This window comes from Nannospalax galili, unplaced genomic scaffold, assembly GCF_000622305.1.
Source record: "Nannospalax galili isolate Female #2095 unplaced genomic scaffold, S.galili_v1.0 scaffold298, whole genome shotgun sequence".
NCBI lineage: Eukaryota > Metazoa > Chordata > Mammalia > Rodentia > Spalacidae > Nannospalax > Nannospalax galili.
The window spans coordinates 594476-613540 of NW_008344488.1; the positions used below are offsets into that span (position 1 = coordinate 594476).

Genomic DNA, 19065 nt, shown 5'->3' on the forward strand with positions numbered 1-19065 from the left:
TTGTGTATTTGGTTTAGACCCCTCTTCTCCAGACAAAGCCGCACCATCACACCTCTGTGCTGCTGTTACTGTCTGGGGAAGTTCATCTTTTATGCATGGTAAAAATAAACAGCTCACAGTGCATCTTTTGTGTCCGAGCTTAGGGGATTCAGTGAGGCACAGAGGTAAGCAAAACATAACAAAATAGAGTGAATATGTAACAAAGGAAAGTCTAACCAGAATTTCAACCCTACTTACAGGTGGTGGGGAGGCAGGGAAAATCAGAATAGGAGCCAGTTATCTAAAAAAGAGTCATTCACGCTTCAAGCCTCTAGGGGCCTAAAGGGAGAAAGCGCTGAAGAAGAATAATCTAAAAATCACAGATCTGTAGACATATGAAGCTTTGTTTTCTGAACTCAAAGTCCCAGTTTTCCTTGGTGAGACAGAGCAGTCCACATTTGCCTTTGACACAATTCCCCAAGTCTGTAAGAAAATCACTGCTGCCACCTCCCGTTCTCTCTCAGGAACATTGCCAAAGGAAGTCAGCCTCTTAGCCCCTCCTGCTGAGATACTACTTCCTCACTCTTTGTCTCAGCATGTGCTTTTCTGAAGCTGGATTTTACCCTCAAGTTTAATAAAAGCGGTGACATGCACTTCAGTGTTAAATATTTACGAAGCACAAGGGAAAAGCCTACAAATGAGTCTTTTACAAACTAGACATGTGGTTTTATTTTTTAAAAACAAAATCATTTCTATCCTGTAGGTGTAATTAGGACAGCACTCATGAACATGGACAGAGAAGCCAAAGAATACTATGAAGTGATTATCCAAGCCAAGGACATGGGAGGGCAGCTCGGAGGATTAGCTGGAACCACAACAGTCAACATCACCCTCTCAGATGTCAATGATAACCCACCCCGCTTTCCCCAGAGTAAGTACGTAACCACTCAGAGCACAGCTCTCAGGCCAGTGGGACCCCACCTGCTACAGAGGTTTGCAAGAAAGATTAGACTGAGTGCTCAGTTCACTCACCCGTGCTTTCCACGGCCACATTCATTATGAAATTCTCACACCGCCGTCTTCCTGCTGAGCTTCAGCTTCCCACACCACCGAACCAGTGTCCTCTGGACTCTTTTTGGCTATTTCTTCCCAGTGAAATCTCCTTAGGTTTTTTTTCCTGGTGGTCACACCCACTCATCTGCACAAAATTAGACACTAAAGAGTAAGATTTTCTGGATAGTGTTAAACTTTCAGAGGCCACAGTCATTGCCATAGCTGAGATTTTTGTTATGATCATGCCAATGCATGAACCAATCTTCACCCCTTGAGAGATAGTATTCACATAAGAATGTGTTGAGTGCACATTTCCTGAAACTGAGCTAAAGCTATAGCTTAACAGTCACCATATGGCCATATTAACCAAACACTGTACACATGGTGCCAAGTACCTGTTCTGTAAGGGCAGCAGGTCTGAGGGACACAGACTCTCATCTCTGCCCATCTAAGTTTAAGATTTACCTGAGGATTACACATTCAATACATAAGGGGAAATCAATAAGGAGTGTTTGAAGAGTTCACAAATGGTGCAAGTTAAGTAGGTTCTTGTATTGATTGGTCCTACAATATGGAAAAATTAAGAAGCATAGAATGGTTAGTGAAATGCGTATGGATTGTTTGGCTTCTTGTTCTAAACAAACTGAGATGAATGAAGACTTCATGTGGGAATGAGATCGAACAGGAGACTGTAGAATATGAAGGATTTATATAGGCAGAAAAGAGCACATCCCAGGATGAAAGAAGCCACATTCATTCAAACACTTCAGTTACAGACACTATCTGAGGTATGTTACACACAGGCCTGCACAAAGCAACAGAGTCTGCTGCACTAGAATTCACCTGAGGAGAAACTTCCATGCAAGAAAAACAAATATATTTTATATGTATATATACATTATATACATATATGTGAATATCATACATATATGTCTAGAAATAAAACTGCATACATCATTATATATTCAGAGACTCCTAAAATCAAGACCTACTCTTGATCTTCAATGTGTGCATAATGTGTATACAATGCTCATGGAGGCCAGAAGAAGGCATCAGATCCCCTGGAGATGAAGTTACTGGTGGCTGTAAGCCACCATGTGGGTGCTGGGAACCAAACCTGGGTCCTCTGAAAGAACCACTGAACCATTTCTACAGCTCCATATACTGTATTTCTAATGAAATTCATAGAATCATTTTTCGCAAGAAACTTGAAGGATGGTGTTCTAGTTTGTTTCTCCATTGCTGTGACAAAACACTGACCAATGCCAATTTGGGGAAGAAAGGGTTTATTCAGCTTACATTTCCTGGGTCACAGTTCATCAGAGAGCCCAAGGTAAGAACTCAGGGCAGGAACCTGGAAGTAGGAGCTGGCACATAGGCTGCGGAGGAATGCTGCTTACTGGCTTACTCCCCTGACCCCTGTTCAACCTGCTTTCTTATGCAACACAGGCCCACCTTCCCAGGGGTGGCACCACCCACAGTGGGCTGGGCCCACCCATATCATTCAATAATCAAGAAAATTCCTCCAAAGACATGGCCGCAGGCCAGTCCAATGGAGGCAATTCCCCCAATTGAGGCTCCCTCAACCGAGGTGTATCAAGTTGACACTAAAGCTATCCAGCTCAGACAGATTAGCAAAAGCAGAGATGAAGCAAGGGGGCCTTACAGGAGGCTTGCAGGGTGGTCTGAACTTGAGCTGATAAGAAATTAAGGAAATGGCAGGGAGGGGTGAGACAAATAGGAAACAATGGAGTTCTGACTCTTACCTCTTGGCTAAGGGAACCAGAGCTAAGGTGGAGTCAAAGACAACAACGTTTTCACTCTGTGTGACAGGGAGAAGGATTGTACTGCTGATGGAAACAGAGGGTGCATAATGGAACTGGAGGCAGGGAAGAGGGAGACAAATTCAGATTTGAATACAAAGTGACAGCAGAACAATCAGGTTGAATGTCCTTAAGGAAGGTGGAAATAGAGAGCTAAGATGGTGGAGCAGAGCCCAGGAACAGAAATGTGACTTTGAAAAGTGAGTGCCTGAGGGGGAAACTGGAGAATTCAGAACAGCAGACACAATCCCAGGTTGAAGACTTAGCTGGGGAAAGAGGGATTTTTATTTATTTTATTTTTTTAATATTTTATTATTTTTATTTTATGTGTTTGCTTGTATTGCCTGCATGTATGTAAGTGCACCTGTTTCGTGCAATCCCCCCCCCCACCGAGGACAGAAGAGGCTGGTGGATCCCCTGGAATTGGAGTTACCAACAGTTGTTAGTTGCCATGTGGGTGCTGGGATTCAAACCCAGGTCTTCTGCAAGAACAGCCAGTGTTCTTAACTGCCAAGCCATCTCTCCAGCCCCCATTATTTTTTTAAAGAAAGAAAATGGAACAAAGGATGGAAGGAAAGGAAGAAGGGAGGGAGAGAGGGAGAGAGGGAGGGAGGAAGGAAGGAAGGAAGGGTGGAATTGGGGAGATACCTGAGTCACGTCTTACAATCATGAGGAGCTAAATTCAACTCACATTAATAAAAGGTTAGGGTGGTGGTGCCGATTTGTAATCTTGATGGTGGGGAATTGGAAAAAGCAGATCCTTGGGACTCCCTGGCCAGCTAGCCTCACCTACTTGGCAAGTTCCAAGTCAGTGAGAGACCTTGTCTCAAAAAGAATAAGGTTGCCACATGAGGAATAACACCCAAGGTTTATATCTGGCTTCCACATTCAAGTGTACACACATCCACCCATACACACACACACACACACACACACACACACACAGAGTCGCACACCACTAAACTAAAAATAGTAGAAGCAGACTCAAACCAGACAATATTAGCTGAATAGCTAATACTTTGAATCAACCAGAGTAAGTGACCCTTAAAGAGCTCGAATAGTGACTTGCAACTGTATACAAAAGGTTCCTGTTCCAGTTTGATTGTTGATGCTGTAATAAAACACTGACCAAAACTAACTTGAGAAGGAAAGGGTTTATTTCAGCTTACAGTTCCCAGGTCACAATCCAACACTGAAGGAAGTCAGGACAGGAACTCCAGGCAGAAACCTGTGAGGCAGGCACTGAAGCACAGGCCATGAAGGAACACTGCTTACCGGCCTGCTTCGCTAGCTTGTTCAGTTACTTACCTCACACAACCCAGGCCCCCCTGCCCAGGGATGGCACTGTCCTCATTGGAATGGGCCCTCCTTCACGGATCACCAATTAAGAAAATGTCTTACAACGCCAGGCATGGTGGCCTGCACCTTTAATCCCAGCCCTCAGGAGGCAGTCAGGAGGATCTCTGTGAGACTGAGGCCAGCCTGGTGTATATAGTGAGTTCTGGGTGGGCTGAGACTAGGGAGACTCTGTCAAAAAGCAAAAAAAAAATACATGTCTTGCAGACATGGCTACTGGCCAGTTTGATGTAGGAAAGTAGGAAATTCCTCAGCTGAGTTTCCCTCTTCCCAGGTGTCTCTCGTTTGTGTCGAGTTGACAAAACAGAAACAAAAAACAAACAAAAAAAAAACTACTCAGCACAGTTCCCATGACCATTCATGAAAAAAAGTAAGAAAGAGAGACTCCTAGATAAACATCTCACAAATTGTACAAATACATAGGTTATTAAGTTGACTGGTTTACAGATCAGAATGCTGTGCAACATGGAAAAGTTTGTGGAATGCCATATGAAGTGCTCTGTGTGGCTTTGCTGATCCTGTGGATTCCATCTTTGGATCATGAGTGACTTTCACTGTGTACACTGTATGTACACTGTGGATTTTTTAACATACTTAAACTATTTGACTTTTCAAATTTGATACCACATGGGACATCCCTGTTGGAGGCAGGGGAGAGGAGGCAGAAGAACCGAATTATTACAAAGCTCAAAAGTATAGGAATTTTGACATGCTGTGTGTAAGTGTTGTCACTTCAAACATGGAAGCTTCTTTTTAGCATCACACAATACGAAGAGGACTGGAATTTAGGCTCACCCCAAATTAAAATGCTAACATTATTCTAAGGTGTACTTAGACTATAGACTATACTTGTGAAGTATCTGTTTCAAATTCAGTAATAATTGAGCTTTTAGGGTGGAGTGGAGGATGGAACACATTTCCTGGAAGAAAAAAATGGAGCCGTATGACATAATTCAAATCTGAGTCTCTAAACATTCTTCACACATTAATAGTGGGTCCACTAAAGCTGTCAATATTTTTGCACTTTTCAAAGAAATTACTTTAACTCATCATTAAATATTTCCCCATTTATTTGTGAAAGCTATATTTCAATGATTTCAATATTCCTTAATCCTATCTTGGATTAACTCTTACGCCCTTTTATTCTTCTGATTCCTTATTGTATGAATTTCATTTGGCCTCCTTTGCAGAAATAGAGTCATAATTGACTGTAAAATGTTGACAAAATGATACATGTACTGGGAGCTAAATATGGTCTGTAACTCCAGTTCCAAGGGAATCAGATGCCCTCTTCTGACTTCTGTGGGCATTGCATGACATTTATACACATGCAGGCAATATACTCATGCATATGAAATAAAAATAACCGCTGAGCCATCTCTCTAGCTCCTGAAGCTTTTTATTTCTAATACAATACATCACTTGTAGAAATTATAGACATATGTTTAAACACGGCATAGCTTTCCTGGTGTGGAGAAAATTATACACAGATACTCATTTCCCAAAAATTTCTGTAAAAAAGGAAGTGCAGCCCATTGACTTTTCACAGCACAGTAGAGATTTACTGCTCATAGTTGTAAGGGCAAATATTAATTCTTCTCCTCTGTAAGGTGGGGTACAATAAGTCATCAGCCTCCCCAAATTTTTGTGAAACCTCAGCCCCTGGCCTCAGGCTCATAGGGTATATTAAAATAAAAGAAAGGCTGGAGAGATGGCTCAGGGGTTAAGTGTTTACTACTATTGCAAGGGACCTTGGTTCAGTTCTCAGCACCCACATCAAGTGGCTCACAATCACCTATAACTCCAGTTCCAGGAGATCTAATGCCCTTTTGCCTCCCTGGGCACCTGCATGCATGTGATGCCCATAAATTCATACATGCATGTACACATACACAGAGGGAGAAACAAATAGAAATGAATAAATTATAAAAATAACAGAGACCACAAACATATTAAAAATGTGCATGATTTGTGTTAAGTCTATGATTGATAAAATAACAAAGAATGTCAAGAAGCTGGGTCCCAGAAAAGAAAAATTAGCAAAGAACAACTTCAAAGAGATGAAAATAAACTAAATTCAATTATGAGTCAGGACATCAACTCAAAAAGGAGAGCATTGTTAATGCTGAGTTTCTTATATGTGGCAGACATTTTTTGGTCTTTGATTTTGGAACTAGAACAAGAAGCATCAGGGGTCTGTCAATGGAGAGGCAGCCAGAGAGCCTCAGCTGCAAAGCCACAATAATGGACCGCACTTGGGGCTTGCTCTCTGTTTCTCCCCTACAGATGACTGGTTTCCAGTCACTCTGGCCAGGTGTGACCTCAGCATATTGGACAGGACATGAAGGGAAATGTGAGCCTTTGAAATACTACAGAATAAATAAGTTCTTTGTGATCACATGCTTTTTCTTGCTTAGAAAAAAAAAAAAACCCTGATATTTGGAAGAACTATTCCTATTCATTAGGGCATACTGAAGATTGGGAAGCAAGGTACTTCCTACTACTCTGAAAGTAGACTGACTGGGGTGAGAACAATTTCACCTTTACCTTATCTTACTCTGAGGATCAGAATCAAGAAATTTTGACTTCTCCTTGTTGAACCTTTAGCACAGCCTATGACCTGTGGACTCTCTGGACCGAAATTTTCAACTGTAAAACTCAATCTTTAATTCATGAACCAAGAAAAATGTTCTTGCATGGTATGCCTGACATAATGTGATGATGACAAGGCATGCTTTGTAGTGGCAGATTATCAAGAATTCATGCTCCTGCTCTTCTTCACAGAACACTATCAGATGAGTGTGCTGGAATCTGCTCCAGTTAGCTCCACTGTGGGGAGAGTGTTTGCCAAGGACCTGGATGAAGGAATCAATGCAGAGATGAAATATACTATTGTGGATGGAGATGGTGCAGATGCTTTTGATATTAACACGGACCCAAATTTCCAAGTTGGCATCATAACTGTGAAGAAGGTATTCTTTCTCCAAATCATTTTCATGGGCACTTTGTATGTGAAGTTACTGAGGGGTGGCTGTACTATGGGGTATGTTTGGGGTTTTGTTTCATGAGGGGCTTTTTTTTGTTTGTTCATTTGTTGAGACAGAATCTCCCTGTAGCCCCAGCTGGCCTGAAACTCACTATGTAGACCAGGCTGGCCTCCATCTCACAGACATTGGCCTACCTCTACCTCCTGAGTGCTGGGATTCAAAGTATGCACCACCACACCCAGCCATTTGTTGTTGTTTTTTAGTTTTGTGGGATATGTTTTGATTTAACGCCTATAATTAAATCTATTTCCTGGGCTAGTAAGATGGCTCAGTGGATAAAAGTGCTTTCTTGGAAAGCCTGACAACCTGAGTTTAATCTCTGGAACCCATGATGGAAGGAGAGCACACACCTGAAAGTTGTCCTCTGACTTCCACATGTATGCCACAGAGTGCATGCACCCATATTCACACACACACACACACACACCATATACACATACACAAAAACTCTTATTAGTTTAAAAAAACACTTAAGAAAAACAAAATTGGGGCTAGAGAGATGGCTCAGCAGTCGAGAGCACTGACTGCACCCACATGGTGGCTAACAACCATTTGTAAGTTCAGTTCCAGGGGATCCAATGCCTCTGTGGGCATTGCAGGACATGGGTGCACTGATATACATGCAGGCAAAATACTCATGTACATAAATAGAAATAAATACATAATTTTTAAAAAGAAAAAAAAATCATGAAATTTGCAACGTATACCTCTCACCACTCATCAAAGAAGCTTCTGTTACAGAGTTCCACAACTTATCACACACAGAGAATAAATGTCTGTGAGATGCCCGGCCCTAAGATGCACATCTACAGTGGAACCTCTACACCTAAGGTTCAAGGAACATAGTGGAACAGGGGGCCAAGAGAATATTAATGCATCTCTCAACTCTCACCAGTGAAGCCTCCTCATGCAACAGAGAGTAATTAACACAGAAAGCCACAATTGACCAAACTGTAGAGAATAAAAGACTGAAGAGTGCCTGTCCCTGGATAGGACTCCTATATTTATTAAACCTCACCTATCCAGGGCCCAGGGATCATTGCAGAAGAGGGGGCTGAAAGACTGTAAGAGCCAGGGGTGGTGGATGACCACAAGGAAACAAAGTTTTCCAGATGGTGAAGAACTTGCTCATATGCAATGACAGCAATGGTGACAGCATGCACAAGACCCATGCAAACTCAAACCAGACAAAAACCCAGCATATAAATGGGGAAATGGGTAAGGAGCCCCAACCTTAGCTGAGAAACTACTGGCAGCTGATCACTGCTGAGTGAGGGAGAGTTGGTCTTCTTTAAGAGTATGATGCTAGATAGGCTGTCCAAGCTCCAGTAGATGAACTCACACCAAGAGACATGTGGGGACAAAAACTTGTCTTGATAAGCCTTAAGATATATGACAGAATGTATGAAATTCAGTGTGGGGGGATAGCGATAAAGGAGTGCAGATAGGGGAGGGTGTCTACATGTGATTAAGATGTTTTGTATGAAATGCACAAAAATTCAATAAAAATATGTATTGAAAAAACACCTCTTACTCTGTGTGCTTATATGGAAACATTGGCTATGGCACTACTTTATAGAAAGAGTACTGGGTAATGAAAATATATGTTACAAATATGCCACTTCTCCTACTTAGCCACTTAAAAAACTGCTGTAGCTGAATGCTCTAATGTTGGTAATGACTTAATCAATATTTGAATCCCACATTTTTAAACAGGGTCCCATAAATAGCAAAGCAAGCTATAATATTATCATGAAATTACACATAGGGCTTTTTAATTGCTTCTTGAAGACCCACAAATGCAAATTAAACTTGAAAAAGTTTTACCAAACAAAAAACTTCTTTCTTTGTTTCATGATAAGGTACCAAGTTTACTGAATGTAAACTTTGAATTCTTTCTGTGGTTTAAAGCACATATGGATATACTCAGCAAATGGAAGATAGAATTTTTTTTAATTTTTAAATTTTTTATTTGTGTGTGTGTATGTAGCATGTGTGTGCATGCTCATGTGCATGTACAGATGTGCATGAAGATGTATGCAAATTCATGTGGAGGTCAGAAGGCAACAACCAAGTCTAAGAAATCATCCTGTCTTTGCCTCCCCAGCGCTGGGGTTACAGACATGCACTGTTGTGCCTGGCTTCTACATGGGTGCTAGGGATCCAACTAGATCCTCATGCTTGTGCTACAAGTACTTTACTGACTAAGCCATCTCCCTAGCCCCTATGAAACTTTTTTTTAACAAATGGAGTTTATGGTCTGGGAACCTGGCTCAGTGGATAAAGTAGCTACACAGAACCCTGAGGCAAGTTGGATAGCTATACTGGTTAGAATCAGGGAGCTCAGGTCCAGTGAGAGACCCTGCCTCAATAAATAGAGGAGAACAATCAAGAAAGATACCTTATATCAATTTTAGGTCTCTATACACAAACATGCATATACACATGCACACACACACACACACACACCACATACACACACACACCACATACACATGCATAAAAATTAAATTCACTGCCTTACAAATAAATATATAACTAAAAGCATTAATTTTTTTAAAATGTTGATTTGCCTCAACCCCATCCCCTACCCACCAGGGACCTTCACCAAGCAATTGCTCAAGCAGCAGCCAATACAAGATCCTTTAATTCACCCAACCTCCTGCCCCAGGACCCAGCCTAAGCAACCACGCACATGGCCACTGGTGGTAAGACCCTTTGACTCCACCCTGCTGCCTGTCTGGAAACTTTTCCCAAGAGCCACATACTTTTGGCAACCTGTGGTAAGGTTTCTTGGCCGCACTCTGAGGCTGCCTCCCCAAAGACCTTGCCCAAGCAGCCACAGATGTGGCTTCTGGTGGTTAGATCCCTTTAGTATCACAATGCCCTCTCTCTGGGACCTTACCCAAGTGGTGCACTTGTGGCTGGCAGGACCCCAACAATCTCCAGATAGCCAGTGAACTGCAATCGCCCCAGCCTCTCCATTCACAAATCAATACAAAGTGTCTGAAAGACTGAGCATCAAGATCCTACCACCTGTTCCAAAACCAGCCAAATAGGGGTAACAGCAAAACAGAACCAAAGTCCTACTCACCTCAGGTAGGCTAGAAACTCATAGCAAAAGATACACTCTAACTCCAGATGCCCAAGTCCCATGGAAAAAACACAACCAATATGAAAATGTGTCTCCCACAAAGATTTTCAGGCCTATTGTAAAAGTCACCAAAGATGAAAAACCTTAAATCTCAAGACACTGAATTTGAAAGAGTTATAAACATGTTGACAGAGTTCAAGTTCAAAGAGGACATGAATGAATCTAAAGAGAGCAAAAATAAATTCCTGATTGAAATCCAAGAAAACACAAATGGCTAATTGAAATAATGAAGAGAACTCGGTATACAAAAAGTGAATTCAATTAAGAGATAAATACACTGAAGAAATCCAAACTGAATGAAACTAGAAATGAACATTTTAATGTCAATTTAGAAACACAGTGGAAAGTGTCAAAAACAGAATGGATCACATAGAAGAAAGAATATCTGAGGACTGAGGCAGTAATAAAGTAACCCACTAAAAATAGCCCCGTTCTACATGGATTTACAACAGAATTCTACCACAACATTAAAGTACTACAACCAAACATACCTGAACATAATAAACCTAAATGTGATAAACCCACAGCCAACATCGTCTTAAATGAAGAAAAACTCAAAGCAATCCCATAAAAGATCATGAACATTGTCCACTGTCTCTACTCCTATTCAATACAGTGCTTGAAGTCCCAGCTAAAACAATAAGAAGGGACACAAATATGAATAACAGTCAAATTATCCAAGTTTGTACATAATATGATACTATATATGAGAGACCCCAAAGACTCCACCAGGAAACCCCTAGAACTGATCAATATTTTTAGCAAAGTGGTAGTATTCAAAAAAAAATCAGTAGCCTTTCTATGTACCAATAACAAATACGCTGAGAAATAAATTAGGGAAACAATCCCATTCATAGTACTAGAAATAAATAATAAATAAATAAATAACCTCCAAATAAACCTAAACAAGGAGGTGAAAGACCTCTACAATGAAAACCTTAAATCTCTGAAGAAAGAAATTGAGGAAGACACTAGAAGATGGAGTTTCTTTGCTTATGGATTGGTAGAATTAATATTGTGAAAATGACCATCTTACCAAAAGCAATTTACAGATTCAATACAATCTCAATCAAAATCCCCAAAACATTATTCACAGAAATAGGAAAAAAAATTATATTCGTATAGAAACACAAAAGACCCTGGAGATTCAAAGAAATCCTGAGTAAAAAAATAGTGCACAGGGCTGGAGAGACGGCTCAGCAGTTAAGAGCACTGACAGCTCTTGCAGAGGACCCGGGTTCCATTTCCAGCACCCACATGGCACCTATGAACCATCCTTAACTCCAGTTCCAGGGGAATCCAAAGCCTTCTTCTGACCTCTGCAGCTTTGCATGACACAGGTGCACTCACATACACGTAGGCAATACACTCATACACATAAAATAAAAATAACAAATAAAATATTTTTAAAAAGAGAATAATGTGGGAGAGATTACCTTACCTGAACTCAAGATATACTATTACACCACAGTAATAAAAAAAAACAGTATGATACTGACACAAAATCAGACATTCAAATCAATAGACTAGAAGGCCCAGACTTAAGTTCACACAGTTATGGCCACATTTTGACAAAGATGTCAAAAATACATACTAAAAGAAAGACAACATCTTCAACAACTGGTGTTGGGAATTGTGGATGTCCACATATAATAAAACTAGATCCTTATCTCTTACCTAGCACAAAAATCAACTCCAAATGGAGCAAAGACCTCAGTATAAACCTGAAATTCTGGGGGCTAGAAAGGTGGCTCAGTGGTTAAGAGTACTAACTGCTCTTGCAGAGGACCCGGGTTTAGTTCCCAGCACCTACATGGCAGCTAACAACTATCTCTAACTCCAGTTCCAGGAAATCCTATGCCATCTTCTGATTTCCATGGGCATTATGTGACACAGGTGCACTTACTTACATGCAGGCAATACACTCAGACACATAAAATTAAAATAACAAATAAAATATATTTTTATAAACCTGAAACTCTTAAACTTCTACAAGAAAAGGTAGAGAACACACTACAACATATAGGCACAGGTAGGGACTTTCTAAACAAAACTCCATTTGCTCAGGAATTAAGGCCAACAATTGACAAATGGGACCTCATGAAGCTAAATTGCTTTTTTACAACAAAGGAAATAGTCAATCAAGTAAAGAACAAGCCCACAGAATGGGAGAAAACCTTCAATAGCTATACATTCAATAAGGGGTCAATATCTAGAATACACAAAAAAAATAAGAAAAACAAAACAAAAAACAAAGGATTAAGAAAACAACCCAATCAAAAAGTGGGCTACAGATCTGAACAGACGGTTCTTACAATGAAATACAAATGGCTAATAAACATTGTTTAAAGTGTTCAACACCATTAGCCATCAGGGAAATGCAAATTAAAACTACTATGAGACTCTATCTCACCTCAGTCAAGATTGTTATCATCAAGAAATCAAAATACAACTAAAGAGGAACTGTTATTCACTGTTGGTGGGCATGTAAACTGGTGCAGTCACTATGAAAATCAGTGTGCCAATGCCTCATAAAGCTAGAATTATAATTACCATATGACCCAGGGATACTTGAAGGCATATGCCTAAATAATTCTATTCCCCATCAGAGATACTTACACATCTGTGTTCATTGCTGCTTTATTCACAATAGCTAGGAAATGGAATCAGCCTAGCTGTCCATCAACTGATAAATGGATAATGGCAATGTGTCACACATACACAATGGAATGTTATTCAGCTGTAAAGAAAAATGAAATTATGAATTTTTCAGGATAATGCACAGAACTGGAAGATAAAGCACTTAGCAAGGTAACCCAAACCCATAAAGGCAAACTTTGTATGTTCTACCTCATATGTGGATTCTAGCTTCATATTTCTAGTTTGATGTGTTTAACTTGGAGTACCTGCAGAAGTCAGAACACAGAAAGAAGCCACTGGTGGAGGGAAACTCACTTATGGGAAGAGAGATTGTAGAACATAGGTAATATGAAAACAGAGAAGGTAATACTAGGGGTGGAAAAGCTCCTGGGGTGGGGAGAAGGCTCCAATAGTCTTACCAAGCTGTAAATTCTATGTAATAGAATACCAACCTGCTAGGCAAGATGTGTCTACTTGTGCAATAATGGCATGATTGTTATGGGTGTAACCAGTCTCTCTCTCTCTCTCTCTCTCTCTCTCCCTCCCTCCCTCTCTCTCCTCTCTTTCTCTCTCCTCTCTCTCTCCTCTCTCTCCTCTCTCTCATTGGACTTCAGGTCTACTCCACAAGAATTCATTTCTGGTACTATAAATTCCAACTTAAAAACGTCATGCCTGGGGAAGTAAAAGGCCTTAGGGAAGAACCTACTAATGTTGTTTGGCTAAATTTACATAGCACCAAACTACCTTCTAGTTATTTATGTTTATACCCGTAAACAAATTCTACTCTAAGCCTTACCCAGAGAAGCCTCTCTTTGCAGTAAAAGGCAGTGACTGCAGAGACACATGACTGATGAAAGTGTTGAGAATAAGTGAAGGTTAAGTACTCAGCTATAAAGATGATGTTTACACCACCCCTACTAAAGCTTAGGGAACACTGGAAGAAGTGGGCAGAAAGACATAAGGGCTGGATGGCAGAAGAAGGGCTACAGAATGCCCTGCTTCTGGGCATGATGCAGCCCTCCCAATCATGAGCCCAATGTAACCATGCTTGTCTACACTGAGCCTGCACAGGAATAGGCCTATTAACAGCCAGCCACAGATGGAAGAGGGCCTCAAGAGGCCCTACCTCCCAAAGACTTAACTAGTGGTACTGACAGATTCTGGGAATGGAGGAGTCACTGCCATCAGTTGGATAATCACTGGTGAACCTCCCAGGCTTCAGTGGATATTTCCAAACCTTAGGTCACACAGATGGCAATGGTAAAATTCACAGAGTCTTAAAAAAAACAAACATATAAATATGGAAAAGGAACTTGACAGAGGAGAAGGACAGGAGTAGGAGGGTAGGGCTAAGATCATGGAGAACGCATCACATACATATGTGAAAATGTCAAAGAATAAATTTAATAAGAAAAAAACCATCAATTTGATCCTCTTCTAATTTTGAATATATTTTAAAAACCTAAAGTATTTATTTATTCAACAAGAACTAAACACCTACTTTGTGCCAGGCATTGTTCTAGCCACCAAGTGGAGAGTACACAAACAAAACTGCTGCCCTTGTAGAACCTGCATCCTACAAAGGGGAAGAAGACAACTGTGCCAGTTACTTTTCTCATTGCTACAACGAAATACCTTACAAAAACAACTTAAGGAAGGACGGGTCTGTTTTGGCTTACAGACCCTTCTCTGTATTCCAGAGAATACAGTCCTTTATGGCAGGGGAGGCATGGCAACAGGACCAGGAGACAGCCAGTCACATTGCATTTATAGTCAGGAGACAAAGTCTCCTTTTTATTCAGTCTGGGACCCTAGCCCATGAAATAGTGTCTCCTACATTTAGAGTTAGTCTTACTGCCTCGGTCAACTTAGCCTAAATAATCTCTCACAGACATGCCCAGAGACTTGTTTCTATGGTGATTCTAAATCTCATTAAGTTAACAATCAAGATTAACCATCATAACAATAAAACAGCAGGTCAGTAGAGGTGATCATTGCTATGGAAGGAGGGGTAAAATAGGACAAAGTTAATGAGATGGAGAGAACCAAGACTTCAAATTTAAATGGCCTGCTTAGGATTGGCCTTACATAGAAGTCATATAAGCAAAGATTAAAGTAACATTGACTCACTTAGGCCAACTGACTGCATACTAACTGTGAAGGGGCCCTATAAATGACTTTTAGAGATAACTGCTCATTGTCACGCTGGAGAAGAGGGATAAAATATAGAACTATTAAAGAAAGTGTTACAGTGCAAAGACCCCGAGGTGGTACTACACCTGATATGTTTCAGTAATAGCAAAGGAGGTTATGAGGCTGAGGAGAGGGATAATATCTTGGGAAATTAGCTCAGAAGGAGCTTTATGCTAAGCAACAAAGGGGCAAGGTTGTGTAAAACCTTTCAAGATGACTGGAAGAACTTCAGTTTCTACTCTGAGAAATGATTCGAGGACTTTAATATGTGTCATGACAAGTGTAATTGAATTTACTTCTGGGAGGCTCACACGCCCTCGGCTTTCTCCTCCCACCTTCTGCAGGACCACTGACACAGTGTTCCTCCAAACTACAGTTTAGGGAATAAAGATATTTATTCGTACTTGCTAATAGAGCATATCATGGTGAGAGGTACTTACAAAGTATAGACACCCATGGGCTTTTTTCCCCACATCTCCTGAGCCTCCTAGATCTGCATCCGCCCGCCCACTGGCCCAAGATGGCAAAACCCCCTCCTCCTCCTTCGCTTTCCGGGTGTCTCCCCTCGCCTCCCCCCTCCATCAGTTAAGGCTGATTGTTTGGGTGGGAGGGATGACTGTATCCCATCCTTTCTATGAAGGGTCTTGGGATTCAAACAGTTTTCAGTCAACAGGGGAGGGGAAGAAGACATCCATCTGAGGCTGGTCCTTTGGAGGACACGTCTATCCAACAAGGCTTCCATGATAAAATAACTCTGTAGGTTATATGGAAAGAAAGAGTGAGGAGGAAAGTACATAACAAGAGACCAGTTGACAGGGTATTGCAATAACTCAGATAAGCAATGGTGATTTAGCTCAGGGTGATGGAAATGGAGGTCATGGAAAGTGGTCAGAATATGAAAAGTAGGACCAACAGAATTTCCAAATATTTTGGATGACGAAGGAAAGAAGAGTCAACTGATCAACAGGAAGACTGGAGTTGCCATTAACTGACATGGAGAGGTATGCAAGTGAAACAGATGTCAGGGTATTGGAACCCTGTCCTGATGAGCTACAAGTATGTGCACTGTCTGCTAGACTCTCAAGTTGAAACATAGAATGACTTTTGTTATTGGAACCAAAGAATGGAGAAGAGTTTAGGGATGGAAATACTAGATTCATAAGCATACAGATGGTTCCAAGGGACTGAGCCTAGAATGACAAGGGATAGTGAAATGAGGAGGTCAGAAGAGCAAACACAAACAAGGAGACTAGGAAAAACCCAGGAAGACTGGAGTAGAGTCAAGGGAGTGGTATCCTAAAGGCATGAAGGACATGTTTCCACAAGAAGGGAGCAACCACCTGTGACAAATGCTGCTGAAGGTCAAAGAACATTAAAAATCAACCAGGGACTTTAGAAGTATGAAGGTTATCTATGCCTCAGGCAAAAGCAATGAGGCCATCGATAAAATATAGCACAAATGAAGTGTTTATGCTAATTGTACTCTTTATGCTATTTTGCTTCATAGAACTGAATTAGCACTGTTTTAGAAGAAATGAGTTTCACATGCACAGTCTTTATTTCTTTAAGGTAAAAATCAAACACAGCAAAGGAACAGACATATTCAGAATTCCTCCAACCAGAGGATTTTAAGACCAGCACACAATGACCTTGAAAGACTACAAAATGCTAATCATCAAACAAATTGATATAACTGAAACATCATGTTATTATTTTATGGATTTTTAAATTAATAGCACACATTGAACTTATGAGGTGACTAAAAACAATATGTTTGCTACATGGTATAGAATTAAGAATGTGCCCATTATGTGTTCTCTTTCAACTCAGCAATAATACATTGCTAGCCTTCACTAGTAAATGCCCAAAGTTTTGAATAACTATTGTGTTTTTGTTTTGTTTTGACACTATATAGCCCTCCTCCTTGGAACTAGCTATGTAGACCAGACTGGTCTAGAACTCATAGAGATCTATAGTAGTTACTTTTCTGTTGCTATGATAAGATACCATGACCAAGGCAACTTATAGAAGGAAGAGTTTATTTGGCTTACAGTTCCAGGGGTATGGGTCCATAATGGGGGGAGGGGAGTGAGGGCGTGTGGAAGGAGGTGGCCAAAATTGAAAGCTAAGTGATTGATCACATCTTAAGGCAGGCACATCTTAAAGCAGAGAGAGACTGGAAGAACTCTAAGCATGCCCCCAGTGACATGCTTCATACTGTAAGCAACTTCTAAAATCTCCCAAAACAACACCACCAACTGGGAACAAAATGTCCAAATACTTGGAGCCCATGGAGACATTCTCATTCAAACCATCACAAGATCCTCCTGCTTCTTCTGCCTCACACAAGTTGGAATTAAAGGGATTAAAATCCCTGCCTAATTGTTTCTTGAGTGCAAAAAAAAAATCTATTCAAAAATTAAGCAATCAAAAAAAAAGCCTTTAGGATACTTAACATTTAAATTTTATTTGCTATTAAGATTATTTTCTAAATAACAAAATGATACTAATTTATATTAAATTGTTACTGTATAGTTTAGATATCATTATAAGTACTTTCTAAAAAAATCTATTAATACTAAAATTTGAGGAAATCAAAAATGTCTTTTCTGTAGTTCCCTTGTCTGGACAAGATTAAATACTGTAAGATAAACATTGTGCTGGATAGCTTTAGTGTCAATTTGACACACCTGGGTTGAGGGAGCCTTAGCTGGTGAATTGCCTCTATTGAACTGGCCTTAGACAATGTCCGTAGGGTATTTTCTTGATTGTTGAGTGATGTGTGAGGGCTCACTGTGGGTGGGCCACCCCTGGGCAGTTGGTCCCATATTGTATAAGAAAGCAGGCTGAGCATGGGCCAGAGGAGCAAGCCAGTAAGCAGCATTCCTCCATGGCCTGTGCTCCAGCTCCTCCCTCCAGGTTCCTGCCCTGAGTTCCTACCTTGGGCTGCCTAATGAACTGTGACCCGAAATGTAAGCCAAATAAACCCTTCACCTCCAAATTGCTATTGGTCAGAGTGTTTTGTCACAGCAATAGAAAAACAAACTAGAACAAAGGCCATCTTACTTCATCATTATCCATACTGTATCCATGTTTAATCAAAATACACATCAAGTTTTCTTAGGTTGTTTTGACTTCTTTTCTGAACATATGATCTGTCATAAAATATAATTAAGAACAAGGTCAATAAGTTGTGTAGACGGACTAGTGACATATAATAAGTACTTTACAGGCTATTGACTGCTCAATCCATACCCTGGAACAACTCCTAGAAGTCTTGTCCACACCCATCTTCCTCCTTTGTCATTAATAATGTCATATAAAATTGAAACAAAAGTTTTGCTTTTGATTTATTTCCCTTAGGCCCATTATTTGTCTAAAAAGCACATACTTTTTCAAAAAGAGAAATTAAGTTGAATTGATAGAATTGGGTCTTCGTATAACCATACTGATTGCTACACAGGACCATGAGTCTTTGTAGCTTTTAAGTAATCAGTCAATTGATTTTCAGTCTCTTAATGCTTGAAATATGCCCTGAAATATGTAATTTTCAGAGTGCTCTTGATTCTACATGAGCGTGATGTTGTGCCATTTTCCAGTGTTCATCTCATTTTCCATCTGCCAGCTTGTAATAAGTAATCGTAGAAAGTCCATTCTCCTCTTAGGCAGGTCACAAAACACAAAAATCCTATACTTCACCAATTCTAAGAGACCATGAATTACAATTCTCATCATTGTTTTATGTACCATTTAAAAAATTCTTGCCAACTTTATGTAATCGGATGCTTTATTTACAATTATTTAAAGAGCTCTTAGAGAC

The 19065-nt window shown here is 40.4% G+C and overlaps 1 protein-coding gene across 1 annotated transcript in view; it reads left to right on the forward strand.

Moving 5' to 3' along the window:
- Cdh20 (cadherin 20) overlaps positions 1–19065 on the forward strand; it is a 291657-nt gene that overhangs the window by 212602 nt on the left and 59990 nt on the right. Inside the window, exons 5-6 of the mRNA XM_008840643.2 lie at positions 743–910; positions 6996–7183. Of these exons, the coding sequence (XP_008838865.1) occupies positions 743–910; positions 6996–7183 (356 nt within the window). The remainder of the gene's footprint in view (positions 1–742; positions 911–6995; positions 7184–19065) is intronic.